The following is a 13,465-nucleotide window of genomic DNA, read 5'->3' on the forward strand; positions in this document are numbered from 1 at the left end:
GAGAAGGGAGCAGTGGGCAGGCTCTGCCTCAGCTCTGGGATGTGTGTGTGGTGCCAGGTTTATGCCAAATACCATCTCTGGGATGCCGCAGCCCTGAACATATCCAGGGTATAAAACAAGTACTTCATGTCCTCTTACATGTCTGCTTCAGAGTTCTGCCCTGTGTGTGATCCTGCCTTGAGCACCAAGGGGATAAACTCTGTTCTGTCTGCTGCATCGATCTGGGCCTGCTTTTGTCTCTTAGAAATGCCTTTGTGTGTTTCATTTAATGCCACCCACGTCAGTGGTGCAGAGGGAAGGCCAACATCCTTGTTCTGTGTCCTGGTGAGCACAGTGCAGTCACTGAAGGATCAGTTTCTCCTCACAGTCAGAGGGGGGGTGAGGAATATTTGTTGGCAGCACTAGGAAATAAGTGGATTTACCTAATCTGCATTAGCAGATGAGCAAGATAAACAGAGACAGCTTTGCAGAGTATCCATTAACTAATGGATATATCACTTTCAAGTGTAGCTGGAGGGGTGCAGAGCTGAGGGACTGTGCTGTTTGTGCATGATAGGCTTTTTCCCAAAAAATGAATCACAGAGTGGGGTCAGGCTGGAAGGGACCTCTGTGGGGAATGTGGTCCAGCCTCCTGCTCCAGCAGGACCATCCCAGAGCACAGGGCACAGGATTTATCCCGACAGTTCTGGAGTGGCTCCAGTGAGACAACTCCCCACCCTCTCCAGGCAGTCTGTTCAGTGCTCAGTCACTGCACAGGGCAGAAACTCTTCCTGGGCATCAGTCCCTGCCCGTTCCTCGTGTCCAAACGGTTGGCACCACCGAGCAGAGCCTGCTCCATCCTCTTGGCTCCCCTCTGGGGCCGGGCGTGCCCGGCTCCCTCAGCCTTTCCCCCCGATAGAGACCCAGTCCCTTCGCCTCCTGGCCAGGCACAACCGGACAGAATGTTTCTCCTGCTTCGTTACTAAATTAACAAACAGTGATCTCCTCGGTGGGAATGTAGTACTGACCGCTCCTCGCACCGGTGCGCCGGCGGGGCCGGGCCTCGGGGGGCTCGGCGGGCGCGGAATCCCGGCAGGGCTCGGAGGGTCTCTCCGGGCGCTCCCGCCGGGCCGGGCTGACGTTGCCGGTGACGCGGGTGACGCTGCCCGGGGCCGGGCGGGGCGGTGTTCCCGGGGCCGGGCGGGGCGGGGCGGTGTTCCCGGGCCCGCACTCCTCTCGCCATGCCGTGCCGGGCGCTGCCGCCGCTCCGCGCCCTGCTCGGGGCCGCCCGCCCGGCGCGGCTCCCGGTGCCCCGGGGGATGTGCGGCCGCCCGGCCCCGCGGAGCGGGCACAGCGCGGGGAGCGGGCCCGGGGTGAGCGGGGCCGGGGTGAGCGGGGCCGGGGGGAGCGGGGCCGGGGGAGCGGGGCCGGGGGGAGCGGGGCCGGGGGAGCGGGGCCGGGGGGAGCGGGGCCGGGGCCGGGGGGAGCGGGCCCGGGGTGAGCGGGGCCGGGGGGAGCGGGGCCGGGGCCGGGGTGAGCGGGGCCGGGGCCGGGGGGAGCGGGGCCGGGGGAGCGGGGCCGGGGGGAGCGGGGCCGGGGGGAGCGGGGCCGGGGCCGGGGGGAGCGGGCCCGGGGTGAGCGGGGCCGGGGGAGCGGGGCCGGGGTGAGCGGGGCCGGGGGGAGCGGGGCCGGGGGAGCGGGGCCGGGGTGAGCGGGGCCGGGGCCGGGGCCGGGGGAGCGGAAGCGAACGGGGAGCGGAGCGCGGCCGGGCCGCCCTGCCCGGGGCCGGGGATGCCCGGGGCTGTCCTCGCTTCCCCGGGACACCGGGACGGATTTTCCGGGCCCTGCCGGCCGGATCCCCTGTGCTGGGGCTGCCTGTGCTCCTGGTCTCTCAGAGCCAACGGGGGAAACTCGTTCCCACCGCCGCCGGCTCCTCCGTCCCTTCGCTTGTGCTGCTCCTGTCACCAGCAGTTTCTTTGGGGTTAAAAGGGAAACAAAGCTGGTGGCATCATCTCCATCTATCATTCTATCTATCATATCCTCAGTTCTTTCCTCAGTGCTTTATTCCCCTGTAACACGTTCCTTTTCTTTCCGCTGGCGTTACTGGCTGTAAAATTCCCATTTGTGCTCTGTTATCTGTACATCTGTTATTTACATGTCGCAAAATTAACGTAAAGAATCGCGTCTGCCTCAGAATTGTTCCGATAGCGCTGCAGCTTCGGCAGTTCGGTGTGGCCCGGGGACACCGCTGTGCGCTGTTAGCGGCGTCTGCAGCAGCGCCTCTGTTATTCCTGACACGGCTGCCCCGCAGTGGGTGCGGGCTGTGCGGAGACACGGACCTCAGGGGTTTGTTCTTTAAACTAAAAGGGTAAAAGGGTGATGATTGTACGGAGGAGAGAGGAGAGGGCTTCAGGGGCAGTTCTTGCATGGAAGGACAAAATCCCAGCCGAACTGAAAGGAGTGGTAATGCAATATATTTCCAGTGCTGGCGTTATTAACTCGGGCTGTGAGAGGGAGCAGATTTTCGCTGGCACTTGAGCTGCATCCCCATTCCCAGCAGTGCCTGTCCCCGGGCTGTGCAGGGTGAATAATTGATGTGGAACAAAGTGCCGCTTGAGGAGGCAGAGTGCCCTTCCTGCAGAGGAGGCACGGTGCCTGCGGGTGTGTGCCCTGGGACAGCTCTGGGAGAAAAGGCTCTCCCTCCTCCCGTGGCTGCAATCCCTCCTCTGCCTGTCCCTCTCCACGCTCAGCCCCGGCCCTGGACCCCTCCCTTCTCATCCCTGCTCATAAATCCCAAGGCTCCTGCTTTCTGTTTTAGGCTCGGGAGAGGAATGAGCTTTAGATGATGGATTTTGTTCCGTACATTTCCAGCCTGATCCAGTAACAATTCCATTACTCAACAGCCCTCTCTCTGCCTCTGTTCCCTGACCTTTATCACCCTCCTCATCTTCCTCACTCTCTTTGCCGGGGCTCACCAGGTCCAGCTCTTCACTGCCCCAAAGGCAGACAAGGAGATGGATTTTAGTACCTGGAGCAGCACTTGTGTAGGGAGGTGCTGACTTTCCCAATTCATCTGCCCCGTGTGGACCGAGGGCTGGAGCCATGTGCAGGGGCACAGCAGTCACTTGGCTGTAATCAAACCCTTGTGGAACACATAAACACCTTGGCAGGGAGGAGCCAAGTACAATACTTGTGTCCAAGACCTGCCTACTGCTGGAAATTTTACTTCTGTATATTTTGTTAGCATTCTGTGGGGGTCAAGTCATTAAAGTGTGACTCATTGGCACAGCAGAATGTATTTTGTACCTCTTGGCGTCAGTTTAAGTTTATTTTTCCCTATCTTCTGAAGTAGTCTGGAACTATTTGTAAGGCAAAATAGCTCTCATGGGTCTGCATGCATAAGGCAGAGGGAGTTGTGGTGCTCCTTGTGTCAGTGTGTGTAGGATGAAGATGTGTCTGTGAGGCACAGTGAGATGTGCAGAGTTATAGATCCCCTGCTCTCACAGGAGGTTCTCAGGGGGCTGTAGCTGCTGTAAACTCTATTAAATGTGTCTAAAGACAGACATAACTAATGCACCCTTTGATTTCCCTCTCCTTCCAGCTCAGCGTGCTGCCATCCTTTGGATTTCTCTTTGACATTGATGGGGTGCTGGTGCGAGGGAAGACCCCCATTCCTGCTGCCAGAACAGCCTTTCAGAAGCTGGTCAATTCTCAGGGGCAGTTCCTGGTGCCCGTGGTCTTTGTCACCAATGCAGGGAACTGCCTGCGACAGAAAAAAGCCGACCAGTTGTCTCACCTGCTGGGGGTTCCAGTGAGTCACCTAAATCCCGTTTATTTCATCATCATGTTGATTGTGTCAGGTGTATCATCTTCCTTTAAACGCTGCTCAGTTCATCAGGCCTACTTTTCCCCTAAAGCTTTGCTGAAAGTAAAAAATTCTGTCCAAAGCTAATGGAATTTCCACTGGTAAAGGCACTGATCTTTCCAATATGAAAGCTAAAGGTATTTCTTTGGAAAGGTGGTAAGCAGTGATTCACAGGAGCATCTTTCCAGGATAATAATCTTACTGCTTAATACCTGTCCTGTTGAAAGGGGTGGGGATATGTGAACTAAAATCTTCTGTCAGCAATTAAATCAGTCCAGCAAAGGGCCCACAAACCAGGGCAGTTCTGATTCTCCTTTTCTGTTTATTTCCAAATTAATTTGGTGATTTTATAAAACTGGGAGAGAAAAGTTTGTTCATGTTGAATAGAGCTGGGAGCTCAAAGGGGTATGTATGATAATGTGCCAGTAAGGGACTTTTTTTCTGGCATATCATCAATACATCATTTGTGAAAGGAGAAACTGCAGATTGTTTTGTAATTCCTGGAATCTGTCACTTCTGTTAATTGAATCTATGTATAAACAACTTCTCTGAACAACAACAACCCCCTTTTGTTTTTAAATCCCAAACAGATTTCACAAGATCAGGTGATGATGTCACACAGTCCCCTGCAGATGTTCAAGCGTTATCATGAAAAATGTGTCCTGGTGTCTGGACAAGGACCACTTCTTGACATTGCCCAAGAGTATCTTTTTTAAAAGAGTTAAAAAACCCAACAACTTTCTGTCAAAGGGTTTTCCTTAATCAGGTTCAGGGGTCCCTATGGATGAAGTGAAAATCAAATATTTCGACCCTCCAAATGCAGTAATAAATAGTAATGATAGCTCCTAGTGTGGTGCCAAGTTTATGTTTTGAATGTGGTTTTATACTAAGTGCCCAAAGAACTTGAATTATATTGATTATATTGAATTAAATTGATGTCATGGTGGTATCAAAGCTTCAAACTGTGACTTAATAACCTTAACTTTTGCCTAAGCTTTGCTCAGCCTTCCATTAAGTCCCTTCTGCACTTCTTTCCTTTAGTGGGATTTTCATTAAAGCTGGTGTAAATCACAAGCTGTAAAAATATATATGCAACTTTTAAGCATAAGCTCTATTTGAAGTATAAAACTGAAAAAACGGTATTGAAGGAACTTTGCAGTTAATAGTCAAAATTCATTAGGCTTGGCTAAGAGAGAATTAGATGAGAAGACTGAAAACAAAATAGAACAGCTTTGCTCTCTCATTTATCAGCAGTGGGGCCATCATCCTTTTGTCTCGCAGAAGGAAAACCTGTCTTTGATGTTGCTTTCATTCCTAACTAATTTGCCAATTGAATACCTTTAAATGGTTGGTGGGGAATTAGCAGAGTGGAAAGCTTTTCCTGCGGGCAGCTCTGTGTCCTTAGCTGGAGTGTCCCAGCCTTGGCTTCTGCCAGCCCATCACCATTGACACCCTGAGGGAGAAACGCCCTCTGCTCGATGCTGTTGACCATGACAGAAGACCCAACGTCCTGGTGAGTGGAGATTTTTTTGTTTTAAACCTCTCTGTTTGCTCATTGCACGACACCCTATAGCAGGGGGTCAATATTTAACTGCCAAGCCAATGCTGCTGTTCTTACATTGTATTTTGACTTTGCCTTTCTGCTTCCTTATTTGTTTTATTACAGCATTCTCCAGAACAACTCCTTTCTCTCAGCAGTAATTCTTTAACCCAGCCTTTGATTTTTTTTAAGCTACTGCAGTGGGAAAACTCACAATCTTACACAGATCCCTAATGCAAAATCTGTCCTGGAAAGCTGATGAGCTTCCTCAGAAAGTGTGGAAGAGAACATCAGCTTTTCCCTGCAAATATGATTGTGTTGGTATTGTTTCTAAGCCAGGAGGTTGCTTTGATTGTAAATGAATGTTTTGAAGAAAAATAATCTTCCCTTGAAGGACTCCCTTTGCTGTTTACAGCAGTATTTAAATGTTAACAGCAGGTACAGTGGTTCCAGTTGAATTGTGCAGAATTTAAAGCAGAAGTGAACAGCTGGGTGTGACTCCCTTTGCTGTTTATGGCACTATTGAAATGTTAACAGCAGGTACAGTGGTTCCAGCTGAATTGGGCAGAATTTAAAGCAGAAGTGAACAGCTGGGTGTGCTGTACAGTTCAGGGCCAGCCCACAAAGTGGATTTTCCCCACCTGTAGTAAGGACAATCCCTGTGGCTCACAGGATCCATCACTCACCTTCTGCTGGGCTTCTCACCCAAGTGGATGGGGAAGGTCAAGAACCTGTTGGAGTGTTTGTCACCACAGGCACTAAATAATGGAGTGCAAACTCTTAATTGTTTAGCAAATATATTACATGTTATATAGTGCATTCTTTATTAGAAGTGTTGAAGAAACACATCTCAAAAACTGATTTTCAAATGTCTCAGTACTACTGGAGGCCTCTTACTCCTGTGCAAAAATAAACATCCATACTTTTGTACACAGGTCATTTAAACAGTCAATTCAATGAGTAATTTAAGCAGCTAAAAGTACAACACAAGTACTTTTAACAACTGCAGTTAAAAAGCTCCAGAGGCAGCTGAGGAGGAGCAGGAGGCTGGTGCAGGTACAGCACAGTCACTGCTGTCCCTGTGCCAGATATGTCACTTCAGAGTGGAAACACAAATTTCTGAGCGAGCTGACATCAGGTATTTACCAAGAGAGAGTTCATTTCCTGTCAGAGTGGCAGGGGGCAGCTGTAGGAGCCGTGCTTGGGTTTATTCTGTTCAAAATAGATGTTTAATCTTGTGGAAAACTTTCTTTTTTATTCTTATTGCAGTCCCCCTCTGCTGTGGAGCTTCCCAAGATTGAGGGTCAGTTATCTTTCTTTAACTTGCATCTATCCATTGATAAATGAAGTATCTTTATTTTATTTTTACTTTATTATCAGGAATTATTTTTACCTTGTTGGGCACTTTAGAAATTTATCTGAAACAATCCTAAAATTTTCTTGTTAATGACATCTGTTATCATGGGTTGTAAAGCTGTTTTTTGATGGGTGCAGTTTTCAGCCACTGGGTTTTGAAGTTTGAAGGGTGTGTGAGGTCTCCTTTCCTTTTCACCTGCCTTTAACAGGCCATTCTTGCCCTCCTTTCATAAATGAGGAATGAACTGATGTTCATTATTCAGAAATAATTGTCTTGTTCGTACAAAATGGAGCTGTAGTGTGAGAAGGGTCTGCTGTTCACTCTCATTTTATCTGAACTACAGGAAAGTAGAAGTTGAACTTTAGAATTCAGGATTTAAAAAATTCATGTCAGGTTATTGCTGGAGACCAAAGCAATTTTTAAAAACAACGTCCAAATTCTGTTCTGAGATGAACAAATCAACATCTCTGGTGTTATATTTAAATACTGTGTGTCAACAGAGAACTCATGAGTTATGGAAGACTTAGAAATACAATTTAGAAGTTAATATTGTAACTTCTGGAGAGACTTCCCCTGTAAAATAAAATTCCAAAACCTGTAGATTTTGCAGTGGGGTTTTGTTGCTGAGGTTTTCTGTGAATGGATGGGAATGTGATATATTAAGCCCCCAAATTAATGTGACTGTTTGGTCAGTTCCTGGGTAGATTAAATGACTTGTTCAGTCTCTTTAAGCCAAGTTTCAGAGCCAGTGTCAGAGATTGTGTGTTAACAATCCCATGGCTGTTCTGTGCCCGTGGTTCTCACAGCTGTGGTGCTGTTTGGGGAGCCAGTGAGATGGGAAACCAGCCTGCAGCTGATCATCGATGTGCTGCTGACCAGTGGCTACCCCGGGAATCCCTACCAGCAGGAAAACTACCCTCACATCCCTGTGCTGGCCTGTAACATGGACCTGATGTGGGTGGCTGAGGCACAGTCCCCGAGGTAAGGCCTTTGTTCATTTAATTGGAATTTATCTGGTGCTTCCTCAGTTTTCCAGCAGGACTCAGAGTCAACACTTGAATGCAGAATGTTTGATGGGGTTTCACAGCAGGGCTTGGCTTTGAATGCAACATCTCTAATGCGCTTCCAGCTCATGCTGCCTTGTTGCTGGCTGCACTATTGCAGCCAGGAAATCACTTCTCAAGAGAAAAGCTGCTTTTAACCTCTAAACCCTTTTGTTTTCTCACTCCCAGAACAGAGGAGGAAGAGAGGTTTTTTCCCTGAGGGCCTCAGAGCCTCGGTTCAGAGGCAAAATATGAAAAAATTATCAAGGTAGTTGTTTCATTTCATTAGGTCCCTCTTTGTTATTTCTCTTTTCCTGGTAGGGTAAAGAGCTGACCCTGCTGGTTGAAAGCAGTGAGTGGCTCTGAGCTGAGGGACAGTGCAGTGAGCTCTTTAAGGGACACTAGAAAAAAACAAGTAGAACATGCAGAACAAGGTGTCAGGACCTCTTAGAGTGGTTTTGTTTGATTTTGCTTTCAATAGAAGGTATTCCTTTAATAGGTTTGTTTCCCCTCCCTTCCCCTCAATCTGTAATTTGAAATAGAAACTTGTTACTGTGACTTGATTGCTGCCTGAGTCCTGGTCAAAGATCTGGCTGCAGCCAGGATACCTCCAGTGAGCAATTTAAAAATTAGATAAATCTGTTGTGCCATCCCAGTAAAGTGGCTTTATTGTGGTGTCTGTTGTTCAGCTAATCAGCACTTAATTTTCAGTGAACCAGCTGCGGAAGTGTTGCATGCTGAAGGGAATTTGATAGTTGCAAGACACGATTTATTCCTAAAAAAAATCATGAAACAAAAAGCCTTGGTTGAAATTTTTAACCTGTGCTCAATGTAATTTGATTTGGGTTTATATCTGTGTAGGTTTGTTTGCACAGAACATTGATGGTTTGGGTTTATACCTGTGTAGGTTTAGGCATGGAATATTCATGGTTTGGATTTATATCTGTGTACGTTTGGGCTCAGAATGTTCATGGTTTGGGTTTATATCTGTAAAGGTTTGAGGATGAAACATTGATGGTTTGGATTTATATCTGTGTAGGTTTGAGGATGGAACATTGATGGTTTGGGTTTATATCTGTGTAGGTTTGGGCATGGAATGTTCATGGTTTGGGTTTATATCCCTGTAGGTTTGGGCACGGAACGTTCATGGTTTGTTTGGAAAACATTTACAAGAAGATCACTGGCAGAGACCTGAAGTACGAGGCGCTGATGGGCAAGCCCAGCCGGCTGACATACCAGTATGCAGAGCACCTGATCCGGGCCCAGGCCCTGCAGAGGAGCTGGGACCAGCCCATCCACACCCTCTATGCTGTGGGGTAAGGTGTGCTGAGCCCCACAGGTACAGCAGGAAATCCCAAACCCTCTGTGCTGTGGGGTCAGGTGTGCTGGATCTGACAAATACAGCAGGAAATTACTCACGGTGTAAATGCCAGCCAAGAAAAACACACAGCTCTTACCAGCTTGTTTCTCCTGCCGTTAAGACCATCAAACTTTATTGGTGCTATGTTTTTTTTATCATCTTTTTTATGACGTTTCTAATCTTAAAAATTAATGCTGCTTTGTTCTTTTTGCTACAGAAGCACAAAAGGTGTTTTATATGCAACTAAGATTTATCCTGGGTTTTAAATTTTTTTAAAAAATTTAATGCTGCTTTGCTCTTTTTGTGTGTAATTTCTACAGAAGCACAAAAGGTGTTTTATATGCAAGATTTCTCCTGATAAGAATATAAGATTTCTTCTGATTTTTTAATTTATTTTCTTTCTCTGTGATAGGCTGTGTCAGTCTAACAGAAAGGGTTTGCCTGGGTGTTTATTCTATTAGGTTTAGAGGTGTAACACCAACTGCCTTTGAGCAAAGGACAGTTGGAGACTGTAGGGCTGCACTTTATCTCTGAGGTTATTTAAGTTGTTCATGTGCTGCCACATCACAGAATCCTTCTCAGAGAAGATAAAGCTCTATTGTATGAAAGACTGTTCCAGAATCTCCAAGATGTTTGGAAATAGAATAAGCTCATTCATGGGCTGTTCATACCTTGATTTTCTCTCTCCAGTCTGCAGCATGGAGAGCGATGCATTTTGATCCCGCCATGCCTCATGGAAATGGTGCAGGGTTGGATTTCTCCCCGTCTGCCCAATTCCATATAAAGTTGTGTAAAGCAGACAGCAGACTGTTCAATGGAAGCTGTCAGAATGAAGCTGTGGGATGTCTTTTGGCAGCTGAAGCTGCAGTGCTGACTGCCTCTCTCCCCTGCAGGGACAATCTGATGACGGACGTGTACGGCGCTAACCTGTACAACCGCTACCTGCAGGAGACCTCCAGGACCGGCCCCAAATCCCGTCTCCAGGCCAAGCTCTCCGGGGGAGGAGGCTCTGCCACGCTTCCCCAGCACCAGGAGATCAGCCTGAGCTGGGAGAACGAGCTGGCAGGAGCAGCTGCAGCCCGGTGCAGGTCGGTGCTGGTGTGCACGGGCGTGTACAGCCCGCACGGCGAGGCGGCCGCGGACGGCGGGGACAGCGTCACCCACAGCGTCACCCACAGCGTGTTCCACGGCCACAGGGACTTCGGCTTCGACCCCGGCCTGGTGGAGCCAGACCACGTCGTGCCAGATGTGGATGCTGCTGTGGACCTGGTCTTCCAGCTGGAGAACTTTGCACCTCGTTGAGGTGATGGATCTCTGAAGGAGTGCTTGGTGCTGTGCTTTCCTTCCCCAGAACACACTGTGCTTTACCAGAGTGCCACAAACTGCTACCTTCTGCATTTTTTAACCTCTAAATGAACACAGTCTTCTATTAGCTATGCTTATTAGTAGTACAAGTAGGTACGTGTGCGTGTTTAGGTGTATTAAATATCAACAATGCTTTTTATATTGCTTCTAAATATGTAATTTATGGTATGAGATGCCCTTTATTGTCTTCCTCTTTGTTATATTAGGTTCTTTAATAGCAATATTTCATAGTACTCATGTACTGGTACTTAAGCCCCTCCAGGACAGTACCTCCTTTGGTTTGCTGAAGATTTAGCTTTTAGGTGTTTGGGATCTTGAGGATCTCAGATTGTGGTGCTGGGGTCCCTCAGTCCATTCCAGGTGGGCTGGTACAGAGCACAACATCTATTAGTGCCTGGCACTCTGCAATACTGAATGCTCCCTTCACTCAGAGTGGAGTGCAGTCTGTTCCACTTTGGATTTGCTCTCATCTAACCTCTCCTTGTGCCTGTTTTCCCATGGCCCTGGAGTTTGATTGTTCCTCTCTGCTCTGTGAAGCCTTAATTGTGTTGGAATTCCATAGTCCTGAAAGGGAAGGAGCAGACCTGGGTGCCCTCTGTGGCCTTTTTGCTCTTTCCCTTTCTGTCTATTCTTTTTTTTTTTTTTTTTTTTTTTTTTTTTTTTAGAAATTTATAATCCTTTAAAGAAAGCTTTAACATTTTTGTTTGAGGTGTTTCTGTGAGTTGGGACTTTACCACTGGATCAGGGACTACTGCTCGGCCAAAAAGTGCCTCCTAATTTACTTGAAGCCTCATACCACTGTGGTAATTAACTGGCCTTTAGTGTAATATATTTCATCTCATGTCAATGTTATGTGTTGTTTGGTTCATGGATTTTATAGCTGTTCGTTTAAAAAGAAAAAAGTAATTTATTTTTTTGTTATTTTTGTAAAATACTTCCAAAGTTTTCATCCCAAAGATGTCTTTGAAAATATTTCTGTGGTTTTTATTATAACACAGTATGTGTTGTACTTGTGACATAAGCTTGGAAAACATAACCCAATTAATTGTTTTAAAACCAAAGTCAACTTACAAACAAAGATCAATTCACATCAGGGACTAATCATGTTTTTAGGGCTGGGGTTTTTTTAGTTCTTTTTTTTTTGTTCAAATTAGAAATTGTACAAACAAAAAACTGGGTGTTTGTTTCTCCCAGGTTCTTTGCAGGGCTGGCAAAATGACGTTGTGGCCAAATCCTTCACTGCTCTTTATCCCAACAGAACTCTGAGAGCTCCCAGCTGCTGTGAAGTCAGATTTTGTTGTTGTGTTTCCTCTGTTTGCAAAGCACTGTAATCCCCTCTCCACTGTCAGGATTGTTGATTCATCTCTTCTAATGTTTCCTAAGTAGCTTTCAGTGTCTCACTGGATCCAGTGTAAAGACACTGCTCTAAACAGTTCATTTCCTGCTTCTTCCCTGGAAAAGTATTTACAGCAGCACATTCTTGCCTTTTTATTGGTACAGTAAACAGATACCTACCTGTTTCTTTAGTACTTTCCTGTAATATGCCAAGTATTTGCAAAGAATGCCAAATCTAAGTAAAGGTGGTAATTTTTTAAGGTCAGGATGGTTTGAAGTCATGTTGTTTCAGTACTCGAGCATGTTCCAGACCTCTCTAACTTCACTAGAATTGGTGAAGCAAGGAATAAAAATGTTGGCAGTTGCTGAAGAACAGAAAATGTTCCATTTGTTTCTCTTTTTTCTCTACAATGTGGACAAACACTTCAAAAGGTTCACGAAGGAATCTATTAAATCTATCCCTCATGGAAGCATTAACATAAAATGTGTTTCTCGAAAAGGAAGACCCTTTTTCTCTGTCACATCACCAGTACAACCTACAAGCCTTGCCCCCAGTGCAGTCCTGCAAGCCTCAGGGTATTCCAGATTTTCCAGCTCCATGGACTGAGCTCCAGCTTGGTGAGTGGCAGTTTGGGCTTGGCAGAACCTCAAAAAGCCAAAATGCTGAAAAAAACCCCAACAGATGAAGGAAGTAAAGGAAATTAGAATTAGTGACCTGGATAACACTACACAAGGAGGCAGTGGCCCAAAGAGGTGGAAATCTCTTTCCATCAGTGTAAAGGGGAGAAGCTGGGCTTACAGGAGTTTCTCTGAAACTCAGAGGTGTCCTTGTATGGTCTGTAATTTGAACAGAAAGAGGTACTAACAGATATCACAGCATATCTCACACAGTCTGGATTAAAATCTTTTATCTAGACCAGGATGAATTCTTGGGTGATGAAATAGATCCTGTTTTCAGCCTTGACAGAAACAGGCTACACTCTTAGAAGTTTCAGGAAAGTGTTTCTGTGGTCACTTCTGTGAATAAAACAGATGAGTGACTATTCCAAATAGCAAATAAACCAAAGAGGTGGGTTTATTTTGTGTAAAAATTAGTTTAATTTGTCTAATTCAGACCACCTGGGACCCAGCTGGTCTGAATTAAAAGTTCTCCTCCTTGCATTGTGTTGGTCTTGTGTGCCAAGCTCAGAATCCAGTCCTGGAATCTGGGCTCATGTGAAACGTACCTTACACTTTAACACCCACCAGGGGTTTTATTTATTTATTGGTTTATTTATTTACCTTTTTCCTGAAGCAGAAGCAGCACCTGTTGTAAAGGTAAGAATCTTAGAATCAGATGTTCAATAGGATTTGGGATTGGTGGCTTGTTTTATGGAATTGTATATAGTTTAACAGCTAACTTCCTGCCCATAGATGTGGAGAAAAAAATATTCAATGAACTTAAACTATAAAAAATACAGCTTTTTTTTTTTTTTTCCCCAGGTACAAGCTACATAATGAAAGGTCACTTCAGCAGAGCAAAACAAAAATGGTTGTAGCGTGTGTATGTAGATCTCTTGTATCCAAACTACTTCACATTCTTAGAGAATTCCAGGGGGAGTTCCCAGAAATAGGAAACTAT

The 13,465-nt window shown here is 46.5% G+C and overlaps 1 protein-coding gene across 1 annotated transcript; it reads left to right on the plus strand.

The window, feature by feature from the left end:
* Window positions 1-3,251: 3,251 nt before the first annotated feature.
* Window positions 3,252-12,247, plus strand: LOC310913780 (haloacid dehalogenase-like hydrolase domain-containing 5). Its single transcript, XM_083869470.1, has 7 exons — window positions 3,252-3,790; window positions 4,435-4,547; window positions 5,264-5,357; window positions 6,654-6,687; window positions 7,548-7,722; window positions 8,912-9,100; window positions 10,038-12,247. The coding sequence occupies exons 1-7, from the start codon at window positions 3,551-3,553 to the stop codon at window positions 10,444-10,446; spliced, it is 1,254 nt and encodes a 417-aa protein (XP_083725596.1). The 5' UTR covers window positions 3,252-3,550; the 3' UTR covers window positions 10,447-12,247.
* The last annotated feature ends 1,218 nt before the right edge of the window (window positions 12,248-13,465 follow it).

Source organism: Zosterops lateralis (assembly GCF_965231275.1).
Source record: "Zosterops lateralis genome assembly, chromosome: 11".
In the NCBI taxonomy this organism is placed as follows: domain Eukaryota; kingdom Metazoa; phylum Chordata; class Aves; order Passeriformes; family Zosteropidae; genus Zosterops; species Zosterops lateralis.